A 17,017-nucleotide genomic window follows, 5' to 3' on the forward strand; every position below is an offset into this window, starting at 1 on the left:
CTGAAAGTAAAAAGACGAAGTGACAGTCATACTTTGGATATTGTAATGCTAGAAAAAATCTAGGTAATATTTAGACATTGAAACATAAGATTTTCAGTTAAAATCGCACCAAAGGCTGTATCAAGGGCCTACATATTCAAAAATTTCTTGTGGTGGTACCCCAAACCATACTTCCAGGAGGGGGTATCCTCCCACACCCTTCCCCCATATTGCCACGTTACAGTTTGATACATTTGCCCTTTTACCACCTGCCTCAATGCCCATTTCAAAATCTGACTGCAATTTAAAGCGGAAAGAAACACTCCTCCCCACACCCATACTGCAACCGACCACGTTAAAATGGCTCAAACATTTTTCTGCCCAGTCTGGGCCTGTCTGTCTACATGAATCAAAATGGATAATTGAAAGTGCATGGACTTAGGGATTACCGACATGACTTTTAAGGGGTTAACAGGTCTGAAATAGAATAAATGATAGTTTTAACTCAAAAAGAACTGCATTTATTAAAATCGGTTACACTATATATTGACACTCAACAACGTTTACATACATGTATCTCTAAACGCAAAAGTAAGTATACTTTAAATTGACATCACTTATAATATGATTGAACAATACCTAACATATGACAAGGCTATCGCCAGGCCAATTATAATATCTGTAAAATATCAGTTCTTTCGTCCATCCGTTACAAATTGTATGTGGCAATCCGCGCTGTAAAATTTTAATATATAAATTGTCATATTCAAATTTTATCATGTGCGAATATATACCAGCCGATAATTGCCTCTTTTGGTAATGCTGGAGGCATATGTTTACTGGAAAAATATATATAGTCATGGGCAGTATCTTAGTGTCAGCTGTCAAATTGTAGTTTGTACTTTCAACATTTTTATTTCTGCGAACCACTCTTCAATTTTAGAAAAATATATTGGGTTTAAATACTTGTATAATGTCAATCAAAGTTTTACTAGGCATCGACCGAATGTTTATTTCATTTATTGTAACAAAATCTCTCTTTAGTTGGGGAATAAACTAAAAACAAACTGAAACTGGTAGACTATACTGTCAGTACATCAATCATTAGCCGACTCAGGCCCTTCAGGCCTTTGATTAAAGTTGGTCGCTACGTTTTCTTCTTTGATCGTGTCAAACGACTCCATGATACGCAGTTACTGAAGCCCACTAGCACTGATATATTTGATATTTGTCTTCTGGCCTGTCTCGTCTGGACCTTGAAGACGTTTCCCAATTTACGTTGCTATCTGCAAAGACATTGAGTGCTTGCGTATACGCTGCATAAGGTTTTTGTTTGCATTTGTATACAAACTTCGCGTTTTGTCATTACTGCTCCATACTTGGCACGTGGCTATTCCTAGTCGACCTTTGTCGTTGTTGTAAAAAAATATACGAGCACTATTCATAGCTGTCTACACACTCATTAAGATATAAACATGAAGTGAATGTTTCAGTTATTCACTCTAAAACCCCCAAAATAATTTTATACGCATTGAAATAAAACTTCTGTTTTCCAGGGATAATGTCTCGTCACTTATTGCTGTTGACCTGTATGTTTGCTGGGAGATGTTATGCTGGTAACAGTACATCGGTTTTGTCACGTATACCGGATACAATACAGAGGTTGTGTCCTGGCATTAACATTTGTCCTGAGAACCAGACATATCCAGCACCAGAATACACATTTGTATCAGGATATGTGTCATGCTGTTCTGGTAAGTTAGCAAAGATACAGCTTAACAATTTATTCACAGGAACGTGTTGGTGCAATGTTGTTTAATTTTTAACGAATTATGTTTATGTTTCATACAACGATGTAAATTTAATAACATATAGTTAGGGCAATTATTTGGTTGGATCATGTTAACCGATACCCTTGTCATTTTTACTCTGAACCTGTCCTTTTCATGATATCTTCCTTTTTCGTTATCTGTATTGCCAGGTATCTGACCATGCCCTGTTGTCTTCCTTTCAAAGTCTCTGACCATTCCAAATGTCTTCCTTTCTCGGTTCTGTTCATTTTTTTGTATTCCTCTCTCGGTGTCTGACCACTCCAAGATGTCTGTCATTCTGGTATCCGAGCAGTTTATGTTGACTTCCTGTTTTAGTATCTGACTCCATGTTTTCTTCCTTTCTATGTTTTATCTAGGTACCAGTTCATATTGCCTTCCTTCCTCGCTTTCAGACCATTCCATGTTACTTTCTGTTCTGGGTATGTTGACGATTTAATTTTGCATTCATTTTTTTGGTATTTAACCATTCAGTGTCGCCTTCCTTTCTCTGTAACTGACTGTTTCATGTTACTTTACTTTCGCGAACCATTTCATGTAGTTTTCGTTTCTGGTTTAAAAGATCAATGCTGCATTCTTACAGTTGTGCTGGTTACCTGTTACGGGAAGAGTGGAACAAATCACTCTAAATCATGTTTTAAAATACATTCAGATTCTACCCCTTCTTTCATGAATGAGTATTTTACTCGAGTCAGTTCTATACATAGTCCTAACACTAGGTTTATAAAGGGTCATGCTTCAGTATTCCTAAAGTCAACGGATTTGGTGAAAAGCCATTCTCCTACAATGGTTGTTCTTTTTGAAATAAAAGCCACATGATGTTAAGAATGCTGAAAGCATGCAGCAATTCAAGGTTTTAGTTAAAAAAAGATCCCACTTTCACATAGCTTGTAGTTACATTTGTCATTTTTTATTTATACAGTGATTCCTTTACTGTGACACTAATTTTAAACTGCTGATAATTTGCTCAAGTTACCACCATTACTACAAAGTTGTTGTGTTCAATTTGGAAAGGACAACCATATAGATTATAATCAATCATATCTTGGTCAGTTTTGGTGATAAACAATAAAAATGGTATAAAAATGGAGCTGAGACATTGGCCTTTTATTACCAATATTTTTATGTTAATTAACTAATTTGCATATTCATGAAAATTAATGAGAATTTTACAAAATGACAAACTTTGTGAGAAATAACATTTTCTAATCTTTAAATTCATAATAATGATATCATTGATTTGTTTAAACTTTAAAATATTAATTCTAACATTTTTTCTTATCTTTTGTAAACCAAGAAATCATCTGAAACGTTCATTACACATTCAATGTTCCTTTTTGATTTTGAAACCTATCAGTTTAGTTATACTGCTATCAATTTCTTAATTACGAGGGGCGTTCAATAAGTAATGATACTCCGTGTGTAGTTCCGTTACCGGTGGCTATTTTTGAATGTGGTTTACAACATATTATAGAGCAATTTATTGGGAACAAAAGCCGTATGAATGATAAAAATCGGTAGATTCAAAGTAAAAATATAATCATTTGAGTGAGGTGTACTCAGGTATACTGAACCATAGCAAATCTAATTATAACTTAGGTTTGTTCTGGAAATCCAGGGTCTCAGAATAATCGAATAACTTGTAAAATCACAAAATTCTATCTTTTTGCTACGAGGTACAGCAATTTGTGATGAATTTGAGTTTGTTTTTAACTACTTATTGCGTTTTTCATTTTACAACACAACTAAAACATCTAAACTCGAGGTTGATTCCATCTGGAAGGAGTCTCGAGAGCGATTAATCTTAGTTGTAAGAATTTGTTTTGCATTCGAGAATTAAGAAATTAGTATCAACTTAAAATACAAGAATTTTTTTAATGATGAACATCACACCAGACAAAATTGGAGAGGCTTATTGTACTCAACTTATCATTTTTCGATTACAAATATACATACTCCATTTAATACTGTTATCAATCATTTTATTTTAGTTTTCAAATGTTTATGTAAAGATGATGATTTGTTTAACTGTTTAAACGTAAAATTGAACTACAGTTCTTGTTGTTGAATAGCAGAATCAAGGAATCGCATATTACAATCTCAATATTTCGGACTTAAAATGATCCAGTATACCTGAGTACACCTAGCGCAAATGATTATATTTCTACTTTGAATCTACCGATTTTTAACATGTTTCAAATAAATTGCTCTATATTGTGCTGAAAACCGCATTTAAAGATAACAACTGGTTACGGAACTACACACGGAGTATCATTATTTGTTTAACGCCCTTCGTATGTTGTTCTTTTATTTGATGGTTTCAGCATTGTCGTCAATGACTACGTTTTAAATCAAACATGTATTGTACTTATCCGTTTATATATTATTCCCTGCACACACCCATGGAACATTTGTTTTCCTAATGCATATTTATCATTATTTTGTGTGTTCATAAAATCATTTATGTTAGAAGTAAAGCATTTTGTTTCTTTCTGAAATACATGAATTATAGTGAGATAATATTCACTGTTGAAAAGCAGCAGTGAACAAAAACTAAAAAACAAGATGAAAAACCAGTAGTTTAAGTAATCTTTATTTTTAAATTAATGAATTTGCAAAAAGCTGTCAAAACGTGGTAGAAAACCAAGATATTAGAAAAACATGTCAAGTTGATGGATATAAAATGAAGAAAAAAGTAATTTTGTAACATTTAGAAATATCGTTACATATCCTAAATATCAACTAAAATTGACCCCCATGCGTGATCTAGACTTTGAGATAGGGATAGAGATTTTTGCAAACTATAAAAAATACTCTATGAATGTCCTGACAAATGCGGGTGACACATGCACTAACGTATGTATTTTGACAACCATTTCGAGCTCAACGTAAGCGGGCTAAACGGAAGCTACTGTGACATTGTTTTATTAATTGGTATGTTTTAGTACATGGTAAAATAAAGTTAAAACCTAATCACTTATAAATACTTTTTTCTCAATGAAACATAGATTTTATCTCTATTTATATAGAATGTTCGTGCAGTTCTGATTGCAACGAAAATGGAAACTGTTGCTTTCCGCACAAACCAAAAGATGACGGAAGACTGAAAGTTTCGCACACTTGTTTTTTCCCTGTAACACCTCAACCAACGGAAAAAGATAAACAACGTTACCAGTCTTACAGTATGATATCGTCGATTCCAGAAAAGGATCACGGAGAAAGCACAACCGTACCCAATACATCTTGTGGTGAAGAAAATGTAGCTCCTTGGGGCGGTCTGTATCCTGTTTATTCTGCAGAATACAAACTACTATACAAGAATATGGCATGTGCAGCAGCAAATGGTGTGACTGATGGAATGCTTTGGGATGCCGTACTTAACTGTGACGACTACTTTCACGGAATTAAATTAGACGTTAGCAACTTTATTCTGAGACTAGACTCCAACTATATTCCCGAAGAATGTGAAGTTAATTTCGTATACCGGGGCAACATTGAAGACATTAAATCTCTGAAATGCTATACAGATGTTATTACAACATGTCTCGACTCCCACTTTAAGATCCCTGATGAAGCTTATGCTTCAGAAGAGGGCATAATCGAGATGTGTACAAGCGGACTTGTGTCGCCATTCAAAGCTGGTATGAAAATATTTGCCAACGTGTTTTGCTATATATGTAACAATCATTATTTTCGGAAAGAGACGGAGTGTCCAGACAATGCCTATAATGCAGGAAGAGGACCTAAAAGCCGTGGTCTCTTCGCGCTCATTGATGGCAACTTTATGTCTAAAGGTTGGAAGGAAACCATCAGAGAGACAGGAGAATTTCCAGTAGCGTGCAGCATCAATGATGTATGTTTATCATTTAGTCACTCAATCAGTTTTTAAGTTGATAATAAATAAAAAGCACATAGTACAATATCCGTATGAAATCATGAGTCTGACTTTAAAACTCGCTCTAATCTTGCATTCACATCTTTCCTGTCAGTCAGAAGAACAGTAAATTTTAGCGGTAAAAAAGCGTTAAAAGATTACGGTAGATCTAACTTGAATCTTAAAACATTAAAAGTTGATACTGATGAATCCGGACCCAAGAGACCAAGTTTCGGGATTAAACTAACCCTTATCATGCTGGACATGATTGAGTCTGCCTTTGCGACCAGATATAGGCGTTTTACGCGAAATTTCGGGTGAAACTCAATGTCAGTTTTATGTATTTTGCGTTCATAAATCGCTTGCCCCTGATGTGACGTTGAAATAAACATGACATATTATATATCACTGGAGAGATAATTTTTATATAAACTTGAAAATAAAGGATTTTTGCCGTTTTTTAGTTGTATATTAAAACGATACTCGAAAAACCAGTCAAGTACGTCATTTTGCGCTCTGCTGAAAAAATGACGTTAGTGGCCATGTTTGAAGATTTACAGCAGCAAAATGGAGAATAACAGAAAAATGAAAAGAATACCAATCAATCGGAAATATCGTCAATTTTGATTCGGCAAAATTTCATAACGGTCCGTTGACTTTCGTTAGGTGGCGCATATTACCTTAAATCGCTATTGGTTACCCTGGTGTTTTACCGGATGTTTTGATTGCAATGCGCATGCGCTCTTTACGTGTGGCAAAACGACCGATGTACAATACGTAAACCTACATAAAATCATCATTATTTTACGAATTGTTTTGCCAAAATAAAGAACATTTTGGAACTAATTGTACAGAATGCCTTGGTTAAGGATAGATATGTTATCAATCATATCTTACCGAAGGAGCACCTTTATTCTTATTTTCGTCAGAAAAGAACACGCATTCCCAAGTCTAGATCCACTCACAAAACAAAAATAAATCTTGAAATTTGAGAATGTCCTATTTTCTTTCATTCATCAGCCAAAAGAGTTTTTTTCTTCAAACTTCTAATAGCTGTTGTATATATTTTTCTCCTACTTGAATTACGTCTACTATAAATTCTTAGGGGACGCGGCTCTTTGTCACTGCAGTTGCTGTTTTAAGAAATATACGGGAAATTATTACGTAATTATTATGCAACTGACATGATAAAACATGGGTCACCTTGGTGATCAAGACTATAACATTGGACTTGTTTGTAAATTCGAGGATATCACCTAATTATACCGTATCATAAAATTTACTAAAGCATACAAGATGTCTCTGATATGACTTACTTTCATGCCCTTCGGTCATAAATACCATATTAGTACGCAGTGGGATTAATATATCACTTGGTGGAGCTGTTTAGTAAATCAAAAATAAACATATCTTCCGATATCTAAAAATTCAAATAATATCTATAACAATATCATTTGGAACTTTGATGGACATTTCCTTTAAAAACAATGTTGATGTTGATATAAATTAGAATTGGAATTTATTTAAATACCTAAAATATCTGTAATGTTATATTCCTGATCATTTTCATATTCTTAATTTAATTGAAAATGTACTGTGTTAATAGTCATTAACCTTCAATTAACAGAATAATTATAATAAACAAGAAATCCGAAAAAAAGATAGACCATAGTCTTGCAACAGATAAAGAATTTGTGTGTAGAACACCCCACCCCGCTACCCGCCCCCTCTCTGTTAAGTTTTTGACCGGTGGGGATACCGCCCCCACCACTTTGATATTGTTAACTAAAAACTATAAATTTAAAGAATCAACTGAATTAAAAAAAAAAATTAAATATGACAATTATCTATTTGAATACAGTATGAATCGGTCCCCAATTGGGTATAATTGGATACAAAATCAAAGGAGGAATTGTGTCCGTCTGTGTTACATTTAGCATGGGTACCGTGGGGGACTTTATATGTGTGCGTGTGGGGGTGGGGGCTACATCAGTTTGAATAAATCTGTAACCCCATCGAAAATCATTAGTTTTTGAATTTTTAAAATCCTTACTTCAACTTCTCTTAATTAAACTTTTAATTCTTAAGTTCGACTTTTATTGATATTATCATGTAAGCTAATTGCGACAGGTTGTAAGTTCTGTCAGGTCATGTTAAGAAATGTCCATACAAACGTTAAGCGTTTTAAACTGATAGAAAACATCAATTTCCGATTTTTCTTTAACCTATACTTGTCGAGATGAAAGGTCAGTATCTCATTTTTCTTAAGGCTGTTGTGGATATGAAAAGATTTACATATATTTTCCTTTGTCCTGAATTGGCAATTTATTAAAATACAGACATATTGATCGAATAGATTGAAATGTGATATAACTTTAACGTAGTTTATATTGGCTGTTATGTCTTTTGCCGTACGTAGAGTGCGCATGCGCGAAATTTTACTTCCATTGCTAAAACTGAAACTGTTTTATTTGTTTAAACGCCTATTGTTACTTAAAACATATTCAATGGGGTTTTACAAACATATAAAAAAAAATAACGACTAAAAATTAAGACATTTTAAAGATGTATGAAATAAATGAGCATAAATATCATTGTGAATAAACTACTTAGTAAGTATTAAACAAAAGATCAGGCATCAGATAAGATTAATAAAATATTAGAATATTAAGATACAGTAAGATAGCTGTTTTGTTAGTAAGTAATTAAAAGTGACGTATCCATAAGTTATTACAAACGACTGTATTTTTGTATTTGTGATAGAATTATTCATATTCGAATGTATTGACACAGCAAAAATCATCCAGTTCATGTTACAACAATATCTTAAAAATCACAGTCACAATCTCTAAAAGAGTGCAAAGTAATTTCTAAAATAACGAGTTTTCAACTTCTTTTTGAAAACATTTAATGTGTCTGAGTTCCTTATTTCGGGAGGCAATTCGTTCCAGAGTTTAGGTCCAACAGTACTAAAACTTCTGTCGCTGAACTTTTTGCGCTTGTTGAAAGGAAAAACGAAACACCCAGTAACGGAATTTGAAGAACGCAAGTTCCTTGTCTGAGTTTGTTTTATGAGAATTTCCGACTGAACAATTATACATGTAGGTGAGCATCTTGAAAGTGATTCCGGCTTTGGTGGGTAACCAGTGAAGGTCATAGAGCGCTTGTTTGGAACTGTCATATTTTCTTCGATTCAGGACAAGTTTTCCACACATGTTCTGAATTTGTTGCATTTTGTTTACCTCGCTTTGAGCAATACCATACAAAATGGCATTGCAATAATCTAAATGGGATATCACAAATGACAGCACAAGAGTTTCGGCAGCCTCTTTGGTTAGATATTTCCGGATACATTTTATTCTGATGTAGTTGAGCATTGCTGTTCTACACTTTCGTTTTACATGCTCATTTAGATTCAAGTTTTCATCCAGGTATGCACCTAGATATCGAATAAAGCTCACTGATTTCAATTCATCACCTGCAATTCATATTTTGTCAGCTGCACACTTAGAGAGCTGTTGCCTACTACCAAACATGATGAACTCGGTTTAGGAAGTGTTCATTTTGAGCTTATTTTGAGCTCATTGCTAAGGATCTCGCCAAAAAAAAACAAAGAAAAATATCAAACAGGGAATGCCACGCACCAAAAACGTAGCCTCCTCAAAACGAAACCCCCAGCACGCAGACGCGTGCACCACACACACACACACACACACGCAAACTGCTTATCATAGAGTCCTCCCCCTCTTCCGTCAGACGCAATCAAAGAGGGAAGCGTAGTGTCCAACTGTAAACGGGTTGAACTCTAAACATGCGGTATGTCTCAAAACAGTTGGGTCGTAACCTCTTTTAATAAAACGTTTGATAATCTTTCCAAATACATTTGGAAAATTACCGTGACGCAAGATCTTACGAAGCCTGTATAATAAGTAATGGAGCCTCGCATTCTATTATTTTGTTCAACCCGATTAATCAGTTCAGTATGTTATAGCCTCTATACAGAATACATAGGGAACAAGATTATATAATATGCATGGAACAGGATTTAGTACATTTATATATTTACAATGTAGATCAGAACAAATGGGGAAATTTAAATGTAAAAAGAGATCTTTATATTGTTAGACGTATTTTTTTTTAATTTTAGAAGGAAAGTTGTAGACCAGTCCATTGTCCATCAGGTCAGCAACGTGCTCGATCCGGCGAGTGTACATATCCGCACAAACTTTGGTATAACCAAGACTACACAGTATGCATCAACCTCACAACGGACACGGCCATCAATGTAACAGATGTTTTTAAGATACAACCAGGTTCCAAGAACGAGTACTTGCCTCCACTCATATCGCCGTGGCCTAAGAACTGGTTTATTTTTGCAATATTTACTCATTACGACGTATGGAACAAAGATTACACATGTGCATCTTTCCAATTCATACTTAAGAGAAAATTATCAGCATCAGTACAGCCGCAACATCTCGTGCAAACTGTAAAGATTTTTGCCGCACGAGACTGGTCTCTGCAAAATCGAAATGCATCACTCGTTTTCAAGTCACACATTTCACATTTGTCATACTCGGCTATAGACTTTGTAGAACGTGATGCCGACAGTAAGTTCTTCTTCGGGAATAATTCTAAAACAATTGATAGAATATTATACCTAAGAGGTCGATTTGGACTGAACAAACTTCACATTACAAAACTTTACTTCTGTAACCAGGTCGAACTGAATCCACGTGAAGTTATTCTTAGTCCATACAAGAGTATGCTGTTTAACAAAATTACGAAAAGCCACCTATCGGACGGAGAATTTGCATTTGTATGGAGTAATGCGTACAAAGATGTGTGCGTACGAATATGTATTGAAGACTCGGAAATGTACGAAATGGTCAACCGCTCTGGTGTAGACTGCTTTCCTGAAATCTGTTGTGTTCGACTCATTGCTCTAGTCTTATATTTGTTTGTTGTGTAGTTAACGGATAGTAACATCATGTAAGGCAGGTACCACATTTGCAGATCGTAATGTATTTTCTTGCATAGACTAAAGTAAAGTTAATCTACAATTAAAATGATACTTGAGACTTGGATATTACCTGGTATCATGCGTTTAAAACGGCTTAGATAAAGTAGCCAGGTGTTCTCTAGTCGTTCCTTGACATATCCGCTGTATAACGCTTACTTGCGTAGCAGAGAAAGAGTAAATCTTGTATGACTTAGTGACGTTGTCAGTAAAGTTTTCGACTTGCAGGTGTCCGGGAAGCCCGATACTACACTTGCCTTAAAGCAGTTATTTTCATTTAATTACCTATATATTAAATCAATGATGTCAACAAAATAAGAAAATTGGATTCATTCTTGTGACTTTCGTCTAAGTATGAATAACAATGGACAGCTGAAGTGAGGTATTGCACGGAAGCGGGCAACCAATATCAATCCTTTCTATTCATACTGAATACTAGAAAGATATTAAATTGAAATCCAAAACCACTCATACAGAAAACGTAAAAGATGGTTACGCAAGAAAATCATAACTTTCATAACATTTTCGCGAATAAAATTTTTTCTACAAAATACATTTAATAAAACTTCTCACAGTTGTATCTAAACTTATAGAATATAATGTGGTGAAATAAAATGTATAGGTCCATGTGCTTATTTTTGCGATATTCGACTTGATTTAAGTGAACCACACACTGCACGCCAGTTTTAAGACGCTATTTTTAATTCTAACACAATCCCCAGCAATTGCTATATAAACCTATAGCAAAATCGTATATACATGAATCTACGTTCCATTTCGCCCTACGGTTGTAACAAGTCTGTGAGATTCTACCTCAGATACAAAAAGAACTGATTAACACTGTTTATGTCATACACTCTTTTTAAAACAAGAGTTGACGGAGGACAGCACCGCTCGACCATCTTGTCAATTGAATGAATATAAAAGCCGAAAAAGGGCCGTAATTCTGTAGAAATGCTAAAGAGATTGATAGACCCTGTACAGTATATGTCAGCTTATTACAGTGGACAAGTGGGTGAAGTTTAATTCCATTTCAATTAGTGGGTACTGAGCTACCAGCTTATCAAAAATTGCAAGACTGAAATAGGGGCACAGTTTTGTAAAAATGTAAATTATAGTTATAAACTGCAGTGCATGTCAGATAATCACTCACAATGAACAAGTGTGAAGTTTTAATCCATTCCCGTAAATGGTTACTGATATACCAGCTCGGGTCACATAAAACGTATTAAGATGATAATGTAAATTATCGCAATAATATTTCCAGGAAACTTATGAACATTGCGACAATCATTTCATAAAACTTTGCTTTATCATGATATTTTAAATATTGCGATAGCTACATGTACCAAGCTATCCCGCGACAGAAATATGCCACCATACTTAACAAAAATAGTAATGTTATGATTCAACCAAAATATTTTTCTTTATCGATCTGGATGGAACCATTCATTTGTCTTAAACCCTTTGTGACTTTAGTCAGCTCAACTATTTCAAGCGTTTAATGTACATTGAATTAAGAGTATTGTTATACACTACAATGTCCTACAAAAATATCTGACAGACCATGAAAACTAACGGCAAAATATGACAGTTAGAAGACGACTCATGATCTAAATAAGCTATTACTTCTACCTTCTAAGTTGGATATTGTTTAGAAAAGGTTTTCTATTGCAGTTTTCAACTAATTAATTGTAATTGACACGATAAAAGAACTGACGGTAAACTAACTTATTTTCCCTATCCAATTTACGAAAGAATTCCAATTGTTTCAACCACCTGACACTAATTAAGGCCATTCGCAACGTTGCAGTTAGACAAAACAGAACAAATATTATCAAAAATATATTGAGGATTTATCTACTGAATACGCATGTTGGTAATAAAATTGAAATACCTATTGTGTATAATATCTCAAATTCCTACCGATCTCAGTGATTTTTTTAAAAACAAATTATGAATGTGTTATAATTGTGTTTTTTAATACTTTGTGAACCAAATATTTAACGTTCAAGGGTCAATAATAGAGAGTTTGAGAATTCAACCTTCGCCTTCCCCTGCAACGTCTCTTGCGAAGTTAACGTATGAAGTTGAAGTTCGATTAAAATTCCTTGAGATTTCAAACATTAGAATGAACCTTACTTCTTTTAATCCGTCCATTCAATTTATCCTTAATTATGATCGTTTTTCTCGTGCATTTTGATACCAATTGTCCGAAAGGGCAGGAATTTTACAAGAGGTTTTAAAACTGAAAAAAAAAATGAAAATTAAATAAAAAAACATTTCAATAATTAATATAATCATCGCATGGATATTAAAGCGATTACAAAAAAAAACAACAAAAAAAACAGAAAACAGACAAACAAACAAAAAAATAAATAAATAAATAAAACGATAAAACAATGTGAACAATGTAAAAACTCGTTAGTGTTGCTCCAAACATTTAGGTTTTATATAAAATTATGTCAGTATAGTCAGTATACAATGCACAATTGTAAATCATACATGAGAGGAAAGTAATGATTATTACATACCTAAAATTACTTTCCATTGGGTTTCAATGGACCGCGATCGTGCAATATTTTTTCCATATCAGGACGTTGAACGCTTTCATATCGGACTAGTCCCAATCCATGTCAGATAATCACTCACAATGAACAAGTGTGAAGTTTTAATCCATTCCAGTAAATAGTTACTGATATACCAGCTCGGGTCACATAAAACATATTAAGATGATAATGTAAATTATCGCAATAATATTTCCAGGAAACTTATGAACATTGCGACAATCATTTCATAAAACTTTGCTTTATCATGATATTTTTTAATTTGCGATAGCTACATGTACCAAGCTATCTCACGCCATAAATATGCCACCCTACTTTACAAAAATAGTAATGTTATGATTCAATAAAAACGTTTTTCTTTGTCGATCTGAATGGAACCATTCATATGTCTTAAACCCTTTGTGACTTTAGTCAGCTCAACTGGCGGACTCGGAAGAAAACCTACATCATATATTAAATACTATACATGAATGGTGTAAACGTTGGCGCGTGCTCATAAACACTAACAAGTCGAAGAAGAAGAGGAAGAACCCAACGTACAGACTTCTCTTTTAAAACTGGAGACAATATTCTCAAAACAACTGATCGATATAAATACTTAGGGGTACTTTACCATGAGAAAAATGACTTCTCGAACAATAGCGACATACTAGCTAAAGGGGCCAGTAGAGCACTAGAGGGGGTATCATAGACAAAATACACAACCTGAAAGAATTTGGATTCAAATCGTTTGAAAAACTGTATCAGTCATGCGTTATTCCAGTCCTAGACTACTGTGCCTCTGTCTGGGGAAACAAACAATATCAAGCAATAGATAACGTCCAGCATCGTGCTATGAGATATTTCCTTGGCGTCCACAGATTTACACCTATTCTAGTTATGATAGGAGACACGGGATGGATCCCAAGTTACTACAGACGCTGGATTGCTATGCTAAGATTTTGGAACCGTCTTGTCACAATGGATGATACTAGGCTTACCGCTAAAGTGTTTAACATGGATTACACAAAATGTGCAAACATTTGGTCCAGTGATATTAAGAGCATTATGTTAAAATTAGATATAACTGATTCTTTTACGAATAAAACAGTAGTGGACCTGACATCGATACCCTCAAAAATAAACAGTTACTACGTAAATATTTGGAAGGTGGACATACAGACTGTATCAAAATTAAGGACTTACAGATTATTTAAAATTGATTTCAAGTGTGAAGACTATTTAAGTATGAAACTAAAAAAGAACGAACGGTCACTCGTGGCTCAATTTAGGTCGGGAATATTACCATTACGTGTTGAAACCGGAAGATTTGTCAGCGAGTCACCGGAAAATAGACGTTGTACATTATGTACATCTCAATCAGTGGAAAATGAAAAACACTTTTTACTAGACTGTAGCTTATACGAAGATATAAGAAAAGGGGTATTTGAACATGCGCTCAGGGACACTGTATATACAAACTTAGGAGAATCCGAAAAACTGTCATTTATTGTGAATAATCATGTTAGACTATTAGCCAAATATCTAGTACAAGCATTTGTAAAACGAAGAAACGCAAGTTATACAAACTCAAAACTTTTTTGATATCCTGTAAATATAATGTATATATGATTATGATTAATAATATGTTGCATCTAAACATGGTATAATGACATGATATATCAACATGGGTGACTTATAGGCCCAAGAGGCCGGGTGCCTTATTTATTGCATAAAATACTGTATTATTTATATTACAATGCACAAGTCACGTTAATAAACAATTTACTTACTTACTTACTATTTCAAGCATAAATATGTACATTGAAATAAGAGTAATGTTATACACTACAATGTCCTACAAAAAGTATGACAGTTAGAATACGACTCATGATCTAAATAAGTGATTGCTATTACTTCTACCTTCAAAGTTGGATATTGTTAAAAAAAGGTTTTCTATATTGCAGTTTACAGCTAATTAATTGTAATAGACACGATAAAAGAACTGACGGTAAACTAACTTATTTTCTCTATCCAATTTACGAAAGAATTCCAATTGTTTCAACCACCTGACACTAATTAAGGCCATTCGCAACGTTGCAGTTAGACAAAACAGAACACATATTTTCAAAAATATATTGAGGATTTATCTACTGAATACGCATGTTGGTAATAAAGTTTAAATAGCTATTGTGTATAATATCTCAAATTCCTACCGATCTCAGTGATTTTTAAAAAAAAAAGTTGTGAATGGGTCAGGCACCAGACCAATTGTGAAAATTAGCGTTGTTTTTTCAAAATTATGAATTCCCCACCCCCACCCCCCTTAATTGCGTTTTTTAAATACTTTGCAAACCAATATTTAATGATTAAATATGAATATATTGGAGTAAAAAAAAGATAAGTATCTAAAACTTGCATTCGTATATTTATTCCAAAACAAATGAGAACATCATTTGAATGTTTCATACCTAAACACACTATGAATTAATGTTTTGTAACCAAATGCAAGTTATGAATCAGCGTTCAAGGGTCAGTAATATAGGGTGACAAACGTAATAAATCTTGATCAATCAGACGCTTTTCCTCGCAAAAGTCAATAACAAACTTCTTTAAAGTTTTTCAATGCGTTTTTTTTTTTACATTTTTCTACTATTTTTAGAGATTTTCACACCAATTATGAATGGGTACGACGGACCTAATTTTAAAATAGTGAAAGACCGTTTGCAATTGTGAACAGGTCCGATATTCAGTACTACTTATATAAAGAAAAAAATCGTTGAATCTGTACATCATTGGAACATTGGATATGTATGTTAAAGCATGCCTCGAATAAACATTTGCTACTTTTGCACAACAGAACACAACATTTAAAAATCGATGGTTAGTCATTCGAGAAGGCACCAGTTGTTAGTGTTGTTATTCAATGATACGCCCTAGGGCTTCTCCATTCCCTTATTGTTATCACAGACCTTCTAGTGTGGTTACCTCTTCACAGACGACAGTATTCTCTATCGTCAGATCAGGTCTACTGCTACAAGCCGACCTTGACTCCCGGGCCAAACGGGAACAAAAATGGGGAATGTATTTTCACCCTCAAAGTGCATTATTCTGCGTATGACACCTCTACCAGAGAATTACAAACTGAAATATATCTGGTTCACTATGGAACAGAAAAAAACTGAGGGTGGACCTTCAGTCAGATCTTGCTGAGAAGTGACATGTAGACGGAGTGACGAAGATACCTAACAACACGCTTAGTTTTCTACGATGTAGCCTCTAAAATACCAGCAAAGAGAAGAAGACCAGATTCAACACCTGGGATGACTTCTGTACCATTTCGAATCCACACCACACATTTCCTTGTAATTAAGGTTAAATGCCACAGTTGCCTATATGTATATAGGGCAAAATTTTTCCTATTGGCAGAATGTCTTTAAACTTTGTGTACTGACTGAGAATCTAGTTTAAAACGGAAATATGTATCAAAAATCATAGGTACCCAAGTTTGATCTTGAATTATCTGCCCTTGAAAGTAGATTTTATTTCAGTACTTTCCGACTGTCAAGGGCAGATAATTCATGGCCAAGGCAGGGTTCATATGGTTTGTTTTATTTCATATTTCTGTTTTTGATTTGATTCTCTGTCAGTAAAAAAAGTTTAAGGAAGAAATTCTTTCTGTAAGAAAATTTTTGCCCCATGTCAATATAGAGACTGTTGCAAATGTCCTCAACTATAAACATGACAAAATGATACCACAAAAACCTAG

The 17,017-nt window shown here is 34.1% G+C and overlaps 1 protein-coding gene across 1 annotated transcript; it reads left to right on the forward strand.

Moving 5' to 3' along the window:
• The first annotated feature begins 1,540 nt into the window (after positions 1–1,540).
• LOC123534797 (uncharacterized) lies at positions 1,541–11,311 on the forward strand. Its single transcript, XM_045317222.2, has 3 exons — positions 1,541–1,733; positions 4,838–5,661; positions 9,830–11,311. Exons 1-3 carry the CDS (start codon positions 1,541–1,543, stop codon positions 10,652–10,654), a joined length of 1,842 nt encoding a protein of 613 aa, XP_045173157.2. The 3' UTR covers positions 10,655–11,311.
• The last annotated feature ends 5,706 nt before the right edge of the window (positions 11,312–17,017 follow it).

The sequence above is a fragment of the Mercenaria mercenaria genome, chromosome 12 (genome assembly GCF_021730395.1).
Source record: "Mercenaria mercenaria strain notata chromosome 12, MADL_Memer_1, whole genome shotgun sequence".
Classification (NCBI taxonomy): Eukaryota; Metazoa; Mollusca; class Bivalvia; order Venerida; family Veneridae; genus Mercenaria; species Mercenaria mercenaria.